The 14027-nt window shown below is 39.1% G+C and overlaps 1 protein-coding gene across 1 annotated transcript in view; it reads right to left on the reverse strand.

The window, feature by feature from the left end:
• The window catches only part of diaph2 (diaphanous-related formin 2), a 420870-nt gene extending 408493 nt beyond the window's left edge, over positions 1 to 12377 (reverse strand). The window contains 2 exon segments of the mRNA XM_039812941.1: positions 11246 to 11632; positions 12293 to 12377. Of these exon segments, the coding sequence (XP_039668875.1) occupies positions 11246 to 11329 (84 nt within the window). The 5' untranslated portion in view covers positions 11330 to 11632; positions 12293 to 12377.
• Positions 12378 to 14027: the final 1650 nt, after the last annotated feature.

Below are 14027 nucleotides of genomic sequence, written 5' to 3' on the forward strand. Positions count from 1 at the left end.
CATAGGTGTTACTGATCTTGATTTATGTCCTAGAGTAATTAAATAATATTCATGCGCAATGTGAAATGAAACTGATTACAAGGGAACTCAGTCAGGAGGGATAGCCTACTGTATATTAACAAACCCCTACATCAGCATTATACAATGGTCTGGATAACTTGGATTGTAATTCGGACAATACAGCATTTCAGCGTGGACTTCTGTTCATTTCTAATGCATTACTTACTTTAGTAGCTCATATTGTTATCAATTAAACTAAATGTGCTTATTGTGGGAACAAAACTAAAGTGGAGGAGTACACTACAGATAAAGCACACAACACGGGAGACTACTGTTTTTGTGCGAACAGTTGCATGGAAAACTTGGTTTGCCAATTTGCCACAGCTTGTAAACATGACAGCACCCTAAAGCACAGTAACAGAATGAAGCATATAAGATGCAGAGACACATGTAGTGATTGCAACACACCTTAAACTCCTAAAGCTTTTTTCGAGCCAGACGTCTACCAGTCAGCAGAAAAACTGAAGTGATTATAAATTTAACAAACAGCTTGCCATAATGCAAAGGATGAATTGCCATTCAAAAAACTCACAGCATAGCTTGAAATACATTTGGGTGGTGGGGGTGACTGCAAGTGAATTGGATGCACTGCAATGACGTGCACAGTCAGGCTTGAAAGCTGATACATGTCTGTAACTATAACCAAAATTTCTTGTTCCGAATGTCAATATAAAAGGGCCTCTAAATTTGGGCTGTTGCTCTTAAACATTTCAATAGCGTGCACTCTTGTTCTTAATAGAAAAAGGTGTGGCGTCCTGTCCAGAGCCCTGGTGAATGCTTTAGAATATAGATTTAACAACATACATTTTAATTGGTGAACCATCATCTACAGATGTGTTAGGTGAAGGAAACCAACTGTTTTTACACTAAAGAACAACTGAGCTCCACTAAACTGTGCAAGACAAGCTTGAAGTTGCATTAGAGACTAATGTTTGCTAGTCATAGCCATAAACATCAAAATTACATCATTTGTCTTTGTGTAATCAAATAGGATGTGCAGCATTGCCAATATCATGCTCAATTTTGGGGGAGTGGCATCTGATAGCACCAAATACCAACCGAGTAACTGAATTAGACATAGTCTAAATAAATCAATTTTTCTAAATGAATCTCGTTACAAAGTCTTCTCATTGGCTGCCTTTGTAAACTCATCGAGGTAGTGCACTGCACAGCCTACGGATGCTAAGATTTGTGGAAGCATGAAAGTATTTATCCTTCTTGAAAAAATCCTTAGGTTTGCTGCGTGAGTTTGCTCTTTTCAAGCAGAGCAGAGAAAGGGGGAAAAAGGCCCAAAGAAACTAACTCTGATTCTCCACTGTGCTGCGTTCTGGTTTTGTTCTGTCCTCCGCCACGCGCCATACCACACCGGGAGCATCTCAGAAGCTGAGCGTCTTGCTGCCCGACCTCCAGATTATAAAATATTGTCTCCAACTACTTTACAGAACAAACGCGTGTTTATTAGGCTAGTATCTACCTTCCACTCCAAGCACTCCTGCAGTTAAACTCCATGCCTTCTCTTTTCTGGTGTTGTCCTGATAAAAAAAAGATCTGTGATGTGGTATTGTTTTTCAACCTCCAAGATGAATCTCTCGTGGTCCATTGTGTTGTAAAGGAGACAACGATATTGGGGGGTCCTCCTCACATGAGGGCCCTGGGTACTGGGTAATGGGTACCCTGGGTCCGCACTTTTTTTGTTGTCTGACATGTGGAGTTGCTTTCTGCAGAGTAAAATCCGCTGATATGGGTATTTTTTTTTAATAATGTTTTATTATACTAATCTAGATAATTCAGTAGACCTGCTTCTTGGAACCGGGTCCCGCTCAGTTGGTTTTAGGATGGGAGAATGACTGAGCCCCTGATCATTTTATTGTTGCAACTTCGCACATACAGTATTTGTGAATTATCATGATTAGGTGTTTGTAAAATTGTATAACCTGATTCTGTTATTCCTGTATTGTTCTATCTACCTACCTAGGGACTACATGCAGAAAATAAGAATTGTGCTAAAACCTGGTAGAATGCAGCTCTCCTTATTTTTATTAATAATTTAATAAATGTTTAATTGTGCACTGTCCCTGTCTAAATAAAATTACATTACAAGCACCAGAAAGGGTCTAGTTGTCATATATCAGATATGTATCAGACTTATGAGGGCATTTCAAAGTGGTCCAAATCAGAATTAGTAATGTTAGATTAAATGTGTTTATTTCTGATCAAACTGACTTTTAAAAACAGAGAGTAACATATGAGCTGGGCTGCTTTTATCTAACACCTCTGTCTGTGAGTTAGTCAACATAAATGGGAGGACAACTGAGAGAGTAAAGTATAGAGGGGACTCTAAGCGCTAAAACAGCACACAGGGTACATAGTGTAGTAACTGTAGGCAGTGCCGCCCCAATATGTGGCAAGCTAACACACAAACAAGAGATACAGCCTCTTATCACGGCACAGAAAACTCTATCATACACACACCATAATGGCACACTTGTCCTCTGCAAACTGGATTATGGACAATTTAATCAAGCACAGAATGTCAACCTATTTTCCTAAACTCTTAACAGATGCAGTGTTGACATTCACTTGTTTCAGTAAGTTCCAAAAACATTACAGAAAATATAATTAATTTGAAAAAGAAGGGGGGGGGAGAACAATAAAGAATGCACTAGATTTTTGCGAGAGCTGAAGTGCCTTTAAAAGGGCATGAGTCTGTGGTAGCCTTATTATTTCAGGAGAGTGCTGGTATTGTTTACAGTTTCCTAAAACAGCAACTACTGAAAAGGGGAAGCACACAAAAGCCAGTAGAGCTAAGATTTGAATGGCACCACACTGGATGGCCTGACCATGTGACTGCAGACTAGCACAGCACTGCCCTCAGGTCATCGCCGTCTCTTTTGAAAGCAAATTTGTAGTACTGTACCCTTATGGGTTCACATTATACGCAGCTATTACAAAAGTTGGAAATTTCAGTGTATAGATCTTCTTAAATTGTTCATGATATCATAGAGAAATGTAATTTATATTTACAGAATATTGTATTCAGAAATCTAGCAAAGACTGCAGCCACTTTATTATGTCACAATTAGCCTACTTGTTTTAGCTCCAATTTCAAATCAAGCTTTTATTGTGCATTGTTCTATTGCATCTTTTTATCAATGGAGAAAAAAAGCCTGTTTTTGTTTACCCAGGCATTTCAAAATAATACATTTTAAAGCTGTAATTGCAATACCACAATACTGTGAAACTGTGATGTTTTTGATGAAGGTTATCACACAATCTCAGACCGGCCCATGCCTCTCATACACCTCTGTGATAAACTACATAACCATTACTAAATTGTGAGTCTTGAGATTAGAGGACTCATGATATCCCTAACAAGTCTTTCTCATTAGACATGTACCAGGCAACGCATCAAGTCTACTCTGTCTGCCAGTTAGCCATGCTTATGCACTGACCTCTTTTCACAGTGTCCCACATTAGATCAATTTATTCAACAAATCAATTTTTATAATGTAATGATTAAATTCTCTAGTTCAAATACACAATTAGCTTGATTTAATCTCTCCTGACACATTATATTGCACTGTATATCACAGCAAATGTCACATTCTGTCACATACTTTGCAACTGTCACTGATTAAAAAAAGTGTGAGTACAGCTGTCAACCTAAACAGATGAACAGTAAATTAAAGCATGACAGTGACAATGACAAACACCTCTTCTCATCAAAGAGGGAAAGCTCCCCGATCACAATCCTTCAATATCATACAAGTAAAAGAGAAGGGGAAACCCCTTCATCCTGGCCTACATCAGACTTTGCAGTTGCTCAGTCAAAGCACCTCGCCTACCACTCGTGAATTATCAAATGTGAATGCATTGATGCTCAAGATATGTCCCATTCTTAAGTCTTAGATCTAACCCACTGATGTACATGAATAGGGCGCATCTTAGAGGGTGCCATAGAGCAGGGAGTCTTGTCGGTTTCTTACACTGTGTGACTAAAGCATTCTTCACCACTTCCTCACTCCAACTTCCTGAATGCAATTAAAACGCTCACATGTGGTGCGTTTCCTGCCTCTCTGCGTTTGTCACACGTCTTCCTGACAAAGTCACAGTTATATTCACTCAACAATACATAATGCAAAAGTGAATAAAATATAAAGCAACACATGGAAGAAAAATAATAGGTAAGACTACTTAGAAGATAGGCAATGCTGAACGAGTGTGTACTAACCACATGCTAATATGACCTAAAATGGTCCCTGAGGTTTCCCTAAAGCTCATGTATCAAAGTGTCAAAGGTTTAAATGCCACAGCTTCCAACAGCAGTAGCACAGAGAGCCATTAAATATAATTCACAATGTGATACTGTCACAACCGGGTAAAACACTAATTAACTTATTTAGTTGATGTCAATCACAATGTACATTAAAGAAAAGTCCCACTGGAGTCATTCAAGTAATTCAGAAATGATTGAGAAAAATGTGCCTAGGAATGTTATTCTAGGCAACAGAACTGCATAGGGCCTTGTAATATAAACACAAAAATCCATGATATGATTAACCTTACAAAAAACAACAACAAATACATATATTTTATATTACCCAAACACACTTTGAAGGAGCGGCATGTCTACACGATTTCTCGGTAGCCTACAGAATTAAAAGCCTTTCCATTAAGCTCTCCCATGCCCAGGGTCTCTCATTACAGACGCCATTGCTGAACTGTCCATTCATTACCGAAGCCTTAATTACTTTAATGACCAACTAAATGACGAGCATGATTACAATCATTAAATCCCAATTTAATTAATAAGGGTTAATTACAAATTGCAAACACTCTTAAATAAAACCTGAAAATGATGGACAAGTGCCAATGTTGAGACTTTGCCAGCTTTTCCTTCTGCTTAGTTTTTTAGGCAATTTCTAAGGCCCCTTACAACACAATCTTTAGAAAGCACTCACTTTCACCAATAACATAAAGCATTAAAGACCATGTTAACTTAATGTAACCACAATACTATGAAAAATATCAAAACTGGACAGCATAGATGTGAGGGTAATTTAGCATTAACACCCGGTGTGGTCAGCTTCTGATATACCGAAGCCATAGGGTTATGTAAGCTAGCTTTGAGTTTGCTTAAGCTAGACTTGACGAGACACGAGATTGGGCTCACAAGAACGAGACAAAATTTTAACACTATTTTAAAGAAAACTTAAATTAAGAAATATGACTGGAAAAATAGTCTTTCCTCAGAGAACCAAGGTTACAATGTAACCAAGCATTTCATTGCAGCAGTGTACAAGGAACTATGCTGCTCTTGTATTGATTTATGACCATTTTAAGACGAGGGGAGAACATTTCTCTTTGTTTAATATCATTAAAAGTATTGTTAGTATTGCTTTTCTGCTTCCGACTCATTTAAAAAAAAGACAGAGAAAGAGAAACTGCACAATGCAGTCCGTGTGTGTGTGTGTCGGGCGGCTGGGTTTTATCGGCAGCTTTGCTTTGTACAATTGCAAATCTGCTAACTCAGAGTCAACTTTGGCGAATGGGCAGGACATCTTCTACACTTCTACAGTCCAAGCCAGACTCCTCTTCAAAGCCAGATATATTTATATATAGATTATATATTATCAACTACTCAAAGCACTTTCATGCCATGGCCAATAATTATCAGATAAACATTCACACATATTTACATTCATTTACTCAGGGTTGCCCCCATTCAGTGTCTCGCCCAAGGACACTTCAAGATGGGACTGCAGGGCCAGGGATCGAACCGCCAACCTTCCGACTGGCAGGCAACCGCTCTACCACTGAGCCACAGCCGCCCTAGATGTATCATCTGGGTCAGACCAGGTCAGCAATTTTTACCTTGACGAGAAGGCTCATAACACACCTCTAGTTAATAGGCTCGTTCGAGATGAGCCAAACCTGCACAGAATCGATCACCGGCAATCGCCGCCCAATGCGTGCCGGTTAGATTTGTGTCCGACTTGATCCCGACGTGCTCTGACGCCATGCACACATGGGCAACAATAACCTCACGAGATCAAGGCGGCTGCAGGTTTGAGACGCAGGCAGCGCAGTTGCTTTTCACCGACTGCAAGACCCAGGCGGACCCAGGGCATGCTGGGAAACACCTGCCTCTCAGCTGATTTAACAGCTGATTGGTTCAGAATCGACTCAACATGAACATTTTATATAAACTTTTTACGGATTTTGAATTTTAAACGTAACTGATAGTTATGTTTAGAAGTCAGAGAGACTAAATGTGTTCAGATTACGGCTCATCTACAGTGTGTTGTTAATTAAAATCAGCAACAGATCGCATTTAGAGCATTTTGACAGCTACTCGGTCACAATAAAAATAACTGGAGACTTGTGTACAAGCTGATATATGAGTTTGATAACATTTTATTAAATCGGAACTGGACCTAACAGGATGTGAGTGTGTCTGTGACTTCCTAAGCACGTATTCCCCTACTTCTCGCGGTACCAACATTGTTTTGTACAGAATGGAAATTTGTATTATGCTACTCTCATTACGCAGAATGCCTATATGTGCAGGGACCCACATGAATGTGACTTCTGTGCCTTGTTTTGCTACACGCTACTCTACTCTGTGCTGCCGTGATTTCATATTATAACTTAGCCATACTAGCTAGAGAAGATACTGAGCTACATATAGTCTTGCTTTAATTGATTCAATACATTCTAAAGCCACCTACATGTCATATGTCTACAAACAAATTTTTTTTTTATAATTTATACAATAATTCATTTTCCATTAGCTTATATAAAAACAATCTTCAAATATGAACAGTGTGTTTATATTCATTTATAATAAAAAGTAATAGCAGACTATCATAATCTCCTTTTTTTACTGTACTTATTCAACATTTCTGATGTTATTTTTACCTAGGCCTACAAACTGCCAATAATGAAACACTTTTAAAGTCAAGTGGGAATTGTTACATTTCAATTTAGAGTCAATATTGAAACACATTCATTTTTTGACACCAGGTCATTGGTTTTAAAGTCTTTGACACCCCACTTCTTAAACAAGTTGTTCATTTTGATAAGGATGTTCATTCAGACCTAATTCAGTTCCAATTCTGACTAACTATTCCACCTATTTGCAGTAAATGTGTAGAATCCTGGCAAAAAAGTTTTAGGCTGAAGAGAGTAGACAGCGGTTATAGTTTATATTGTACACCACTGACTAGATTCCCTCTCCCTCCCACTCGTACACCGACAATGACCTTGAGATACTGATAAACCTTATTCATTTTCTTATAGATAATAGAAACAGCTGACACACACAGCCTGTAATAAGCAAGCAAGTATGAATCAAACCCTTGACTGACAATACAGGATGGAATTACCTACCAAACACACTGCAGATGATGAAGATTGGTACTTCTGCTTTGTAGGTACGAATTACAAGTTTAAATATCAGACATGTACTTTAAACAGTGCATTATTGATTTTCGAATAGCGATCACTATTTTACAAACTTGCTGAAGTGCTTCTAAAGCCTTTGGTACACAAAAATTCTCTTGAAAATAAGTGATGGATCACAGATCTCTGCTCAGTGAATCATTCCTTCTTTTATATCACTGCTACTGTACTACAACAGATTCTCTACAATTACAACAAAGCTGTTTAACATAATCCTTCCTTCCCACATCATATGGGTCGTGTTACTGTTAGGCTTGAGACAAGGTTTCTAGTAAAGGGGAATTCACTTAAACTGTAATTTTGAAATCATGGCTCACATAACGAACAGATACATAAGCCAAACCTAAAAGTCCTCAAAACTTAGCGGCACATGATATAAAGATGTCTGTTCTCTACATTTAGATTGTAGGTCTAAAATACACTTTTACAGACTGTTATGTAAAGTCACATATTATATGGATGCACTAAGATGACTTTTCCCTCATGTTGTTCTATGTGATGTCATCTTTTACTCTGGTATGCAGAGGGATAGTATTTCTCCCTTTCTGTCAAACTGGCTGGCTCCCCTGTATTACTTTAAAAATACCTTGTTCCATCTCCCCGTTTTATTGGATGTCATGTTTACAACATTGAGAAAAAATACATTATCACAAAGTATAGCAACAAACAACAGATAGGTTTTGAATGATCTCTATCTCTGAACACTGTGATGTTATTCTCATGTCCTTGGCTGTGTTGAGTATCTACATTCTGGGCCTAAAGCCCAAATGGTACTGTTGTGACGTAATGCTGCCCAGTGACTTGTTAAACAAACATACAGCTTTCAGTGTTTCTACTCAGTCTTTAGAGATTTGACTTTGCGGTGACCAAACTGTGCCAGTGTCTGCCACTTTGCTTATTAGCCCTGCAATAAGTAAGTAACTTTTCAGCAGCTCTAAGTGTGAAAAGGCAGGGACATCTACTTTAATTGAACCCATCCTTGTTTCTAGGCCACATCCACACAACTACACTGCATGTCAGTAATGTAATCCTATAGCCCCATATATGGTGAAAAAGGTAAATAGCAAAGTACAAGTAAATCTTAAAGTGTCCAACCATGAGAAAGAACCATACATTCTATGGAAAGAACAAACCTTTGGTCAGAGATGACATACGCATCTGACAGACCTCTGCAAAGAATCTTAAAATATGAATTGCATTGTTCTTTCCATTTCCCTTTCTAAAACACATTCTGAATTGCAGTTTCACTGTTTAAAATATGCATATCTTAAAGCTTGTACATGCCAGCTTGTCCGTGTCAGCGAAAAAAATGGGAGATACAGTACACATTGGGGTTGCTAAAAAGAGGGATAAACAAAACAAGAGAGATCATTGCTCCACCCAGGGAATGGATGAATGATTACTTCCTCCCCCAAGCTCAGTCAGTTGAGATTTTTGCAGCAGCCACAGTTCAGGCCTTTGCCTCGGACTGCTCCTCCTGGAGGATTGAGCAACAGGGAACAGTCCTGAGACCACTTTAAGGAACAAAAAGCAGTGATCTCACAGACTGTTCACTATATTTGCTGAGAGCTTATGTCATCCACACTCCCTCGCAAACCAATTTTAAACTTGAGAGGCAGGATATTCAAGAGTTGTAGGCTATTGGGATTTCTCAAGACAACACCCTTTTGTAGCTGTGTGTCATTAAAAATTTCACTCTGGGATTTCTTGTCTGGCAGTTGTTATGGTCACACTTTCCCGATCTGAAACACAGCATTGGCACCGTTTTCCTTCACAGTTTTAGGCCAACTTGATACCAGAGCAACACCACCTATGTAAACAACTAAGGTGTTAATGAAGTAATTAACAGTCAGCCTCTAGTCTGCGATCAGTCCAACTTGGCTCAATCAAAAAATAGAAACACTAATCAACCTTTATCTGTTTTTAATTTTTTTTTAATCTGTTTTTATGTAAAGCACTTTGAATTGCCCTGTTGCTGAAATGTGCTATACAAATAAAGCTGCCTTGCCTTGCCTAAATTTTGCCTTTTTCACTTCCTTTCTTTGTAGCACTGGCTGCAACTAAACTTTTGACTATTCCCACCAATAAACAAAGAATCACAGTTCAGTGACAGGCCCAATACACAGTAAAGCAACATTACTACTACTAGTCAATTATTGGCTGTAGAGAGGTGATGTCTTCTAGAAAGTTCAACAGCAGCCAAGCTGCAAGCTTTCCATGCTGCCAAATGTGGAAAAGCAGAAACGATGATCAACAGCAGCCAAAGTTTTTTGGAGTGACGCCGATATCCAAAAAGTGGCTGATGGCATGGACTGTAGTACAGTGGCATAAACCAATCCCCTGGTCGTCGGAGTGGTATACCGCTTGTGTTCCACCGGCACACCATTTAACGGCTGGTGGAAGTGGTAGGCAACTGTCAGTGACAAAAAGTAAAGTGGCATCAGCCACTTTTCGATCTCGGCACTACTGTTTTTTTGTCTTTCGTCACAGAAAATTACTTTCAACCACTGGTTTCTACAGCTGCTGATAGTGTGTATGCAGTGACATGCACATAACACACTCAGCAATAGTTTAGATTTACATTTTGACATTTCACGGAAGACAGAAAATACATGACTGTGGCTACAGTTTACCAAATAAGGCACTTGATTGAAGGACACTCTTGTAAGAGACACTGTTTACACAACCTCGCAACAGTTGTGGTTTCCACACAGCATGATTTGTCAGAAGTGATTGATTCAGACAGAATCCAAGACAACACCTCCACCACTACATCAACACTAGCACCAACACACCTCCAAGTTGTGTAATCTCATTTCCAGTCAATAGAAGGCATGCTTGAAAAGCTTAATGACACCACAGCTCCAATGATGCAGACTCAGAGTTGCCCACTTTCTAAATAACTCTACATGAACTATTCCACTATGCCAAGCCAATAGAGAGGCTACAGTATAAACGTTAAATGAATGTTGACATAGTTTTCAGTTTTTATCTACTTGACAATGTCCTACTATGATGTAATTTACTGGGCTGAATGCTGAAATACTGTTCAAGCAAGCTAAGGGTTATATCAATTGCACACACTCCACCACAAACCACACAGATATCATGCAATGTCATTCTGTAACTGAACTTTGTGTGTACTATGAATTATAAAAGGACATTGAAGCCCAACTGTCACAACAAAAATGCTCTTCAAAGAACTTCCAGTACAAGTATTGATGAGGCTAATCACATGAGGCACTGAGTGCTTTTAAAAGTAAAGCACTTAGTGTAACACTATCTCTTTTGCTCAACTCTAACAGCTATTAGCCACTTTGTATTAGACTACATTAAATAGTTATAACAACACATTTACACAACTATTTTAGCCTCATCCTGCACTAAAACAGAAATGTGCTGTATTGACATTACATGTTGTTTACTAACTGTACAGGAGTTATCTGTTCACTAGGCTTTGTTAGATTTGACTTAACCACTATAGGCCTCCTGACTAATACATGTAAAACTACTACAAAGGCTACATTTTCAGTGCAATATGCCCAACAAAGCAATTTTACATTGAGTAAAAATGTACAGTAGTGAAACTTTCTGCAACCAAGGAGCAGTGCAACTTTGTCAGTATTGCTAAAGTTTGACCCTCCCTTGTGGGAAAACAGGATGTGACAGTTCTCTGCACACTACTTCCATGCAACGGCAATGAGCCAGTCTGAATACCTACCAGCTTTTTGTTTTTACCCTCGTCCTCGTTGGATTTCTTTTTGGAGGGTTTATTTGGGTCCTCCCCACCGCTGGCTTGATCCATGTTGGCTTTAAGTTAGTTCCCTCCAGAAAGACTTAATGCGACCTTCTCAAAAGTTGGCAATCTCCACCAGCAGGCTTTTAACAACACTTGTACAGCAAACCCTCCAGGTTAGGTATTTTCAAAATCCATTCCGTTTAAAAGGGAAAGAATATATTCTGGTTGACCGCTTTCAAATAGTTCCCGGATAGTATCCAACAGTCAAGGGGGTTGCTTGGACCAGAAGAGGTGTGGTAGGATGTGGTATCCGTCCTGATGCCTCCTCGGCTAGGCAGTAAGTCAGTTCACGCAGCGGGTAACGACTTTCTGAAATTACCAGAATATTATGCAAACAGTAATTAGCCTATGACATGACTTGGGCGTTAAATTGCACACATGTTTGTCTTAACACGTGTTTCAGTGAGCAGCCTTTTTAGTATGCAGGGTGCAGGCGCATTCAGTGAAGCCACTGTCTTGTGAACGGTAAAACAGATGTAAACAAATATATAAGAGGTAGCTATAGGGAGCTCGGTAAAAATACAAACCAATGTGTTTTTACAGTTACAGACAGAGCCCTGTGTTTGGAAACAGGGCTACATTGTTAGAGAAAGCAAACTTACAACCGTGTAACTTAGCAATAACATGGTTAGTAGTAACCGACAAAAAAAAGGTTTTATGACAGCCAGGACACCCTGACAGTTTTCAACGTGCACTAACAAGCCCGTTATTTAGTTGACAATACAGTCATTAATCATAATTAATGAACAATTGTTGTAATAGTGGAAAATCACCGTTGTTCTCTCGGCTTGGAATACTTTGCAGTGCTGTACACTTAGCTAGGCTAGCATAAATGGACGACCGTTACTGCAGAACATTATTTAATTTAACAAACATAATAATACACAAGCACATACAACACTATGCTATAAATTACAGAATGAACAATAAATAACAAAGAAAACTCACAAAATCCCATCCAGAGCTTACCTTTGCAACCAAACGTGAATGCCAGGCCCACAGTGATTCCGCCCAGCAATGTTCTGATTGGCCTGTGAGCTACGTAAGGAGTGGGGATTCCAGTCACTATTGGTCAGATTTGCTGACAGTCACAAGGACGGCGTGGCGTCGAAGGGGAGGAGACTGTTGTAACGGTGAGGTCAGGTCAGTCTGATCTCACAGCAAGCGGATAGGACTCAGTAAGTTGAAAACGAAAACAGTCTATGTTTGAAGTGAATAGATCTCTCAGTGAATTATGAAAGGATGGACGCAGATAGGAAGCAGTGCGGGAATCCGTGGCATTTGTGTGTGTGTGTGTGTGTGTGTGTGTGTGTGTGTGTGTGTGTGTGTGTGTGTGTGTGTGTGTGTGTGTGTGTGTGTGTGTGTGTGTGTGTGTGTGTGTGTGTGTGTGTGGGGGGGGGGGTTAATTCACCCTTTCTGTGTCTAGCCTCTTTCCGAGCAAGTAATTACAGGAACGTATAGGAACAGTCCACTTCTAAACAGTTCTACTAACTGTACTCTCCCCCAAAACCGGTTTTGCCATACTGGCCAAATGGCCATGCATGGACTGGTAGGAGAGGTAAGGGAGTTCAGACAAAGTTTTCACAAACAATTCACAAGAATGTCAACAGGTGTGATTAGATGGCTGTGTGAACACAAAATACCTTGTGTTATTATAACACAGCCATCTAACCACCACAATATTTTGTTATGATACCACAGCCATTTAACCTGCTGCTGCTCTTTTTAATTAAGCAGTGAGGCCTACCTACATGTGTGCATGTACAAATAACTAGTAATCCACTTTTCTATTAAATATTTCATTTATATCAAAGTAAAACACAACACAGCAAACTGTAGAGTGCAAAAAACAACAACCTTAAGACCTGTTTACAAAAGTAGAAGGCATGCTAAACAGTGAAGTTAATACAATATTAAAAAGAAGCAGAAAAGGGAAAAGGGAAAGACCGTGCCCTGAAGTAGGAGCTGAAAGAGTTACAGGAACTGCGGTCTGAGGAACTTAATAATCCCCAAATTGGTCCCATCGGAACACGATAAAAAAAGCGTTCTAGGAACGTTATGTTCTAGGAACTGCAAAAATTTAGGGGAAACAAGTTTTTTTTTTTTTTTTTTTTTTTTTTTAATGGCAGGTTGATTAGTCTAATTGATGATATGTATTTCATTTGACTTCTTGGTTTACCCCATGTAAACCAACTATTCCAAACTACTGAAAACATATATCAAGATTTCACATCCAGTCACACATTCACACTTGCAACATTTCCTTCTCTTTCACAAATCTCACTTCTCCAATCAAGAAAACCAAACAGTAAAACCAAAATATTACTTAATGTTAGTTATGGGAACAAACCCAATGTTGATCCAACCACAACATGACCAAACACTCATCAGTGCTGGGAGTTTTGCGCTCTAAATAAGACTTCTCTCTCTTCCTCACATGTCATACTGTGGCATGTGACCACCATGTGCAAGTAGCTAACTGTAAATAAGGCACTTGATTTCTTTTTTTGATAATTTCCCTGATGAGCATTAGAATATGGAGCCTGAAGACATGGTCATTGTGAAGAAAAACACAACTCTTACAAACCAAAGTATTGGACAAATTCAAATCTTGACCCGGTGATGGCGCTAGATGAAAAGCAACACAGTTGTTGAAACCACAAATATCAACCTCATGGGGGCACTAGAGAAAAAGGGGTCACCA

This window comes from Perca fluviatilis, chromosome 10 (assembly GCF_010015445.1).
Source record: "Perca fluviatilis chromosome 10, GENO_Pfluv_1.0, whole genome shotgun sequence".
NCBI classification, from domain to species: Eukaryota; Metazoa; Chordata; class Actinopteri; order Perciformes; family Percidae; genus Perca; species Perca fluviatilis.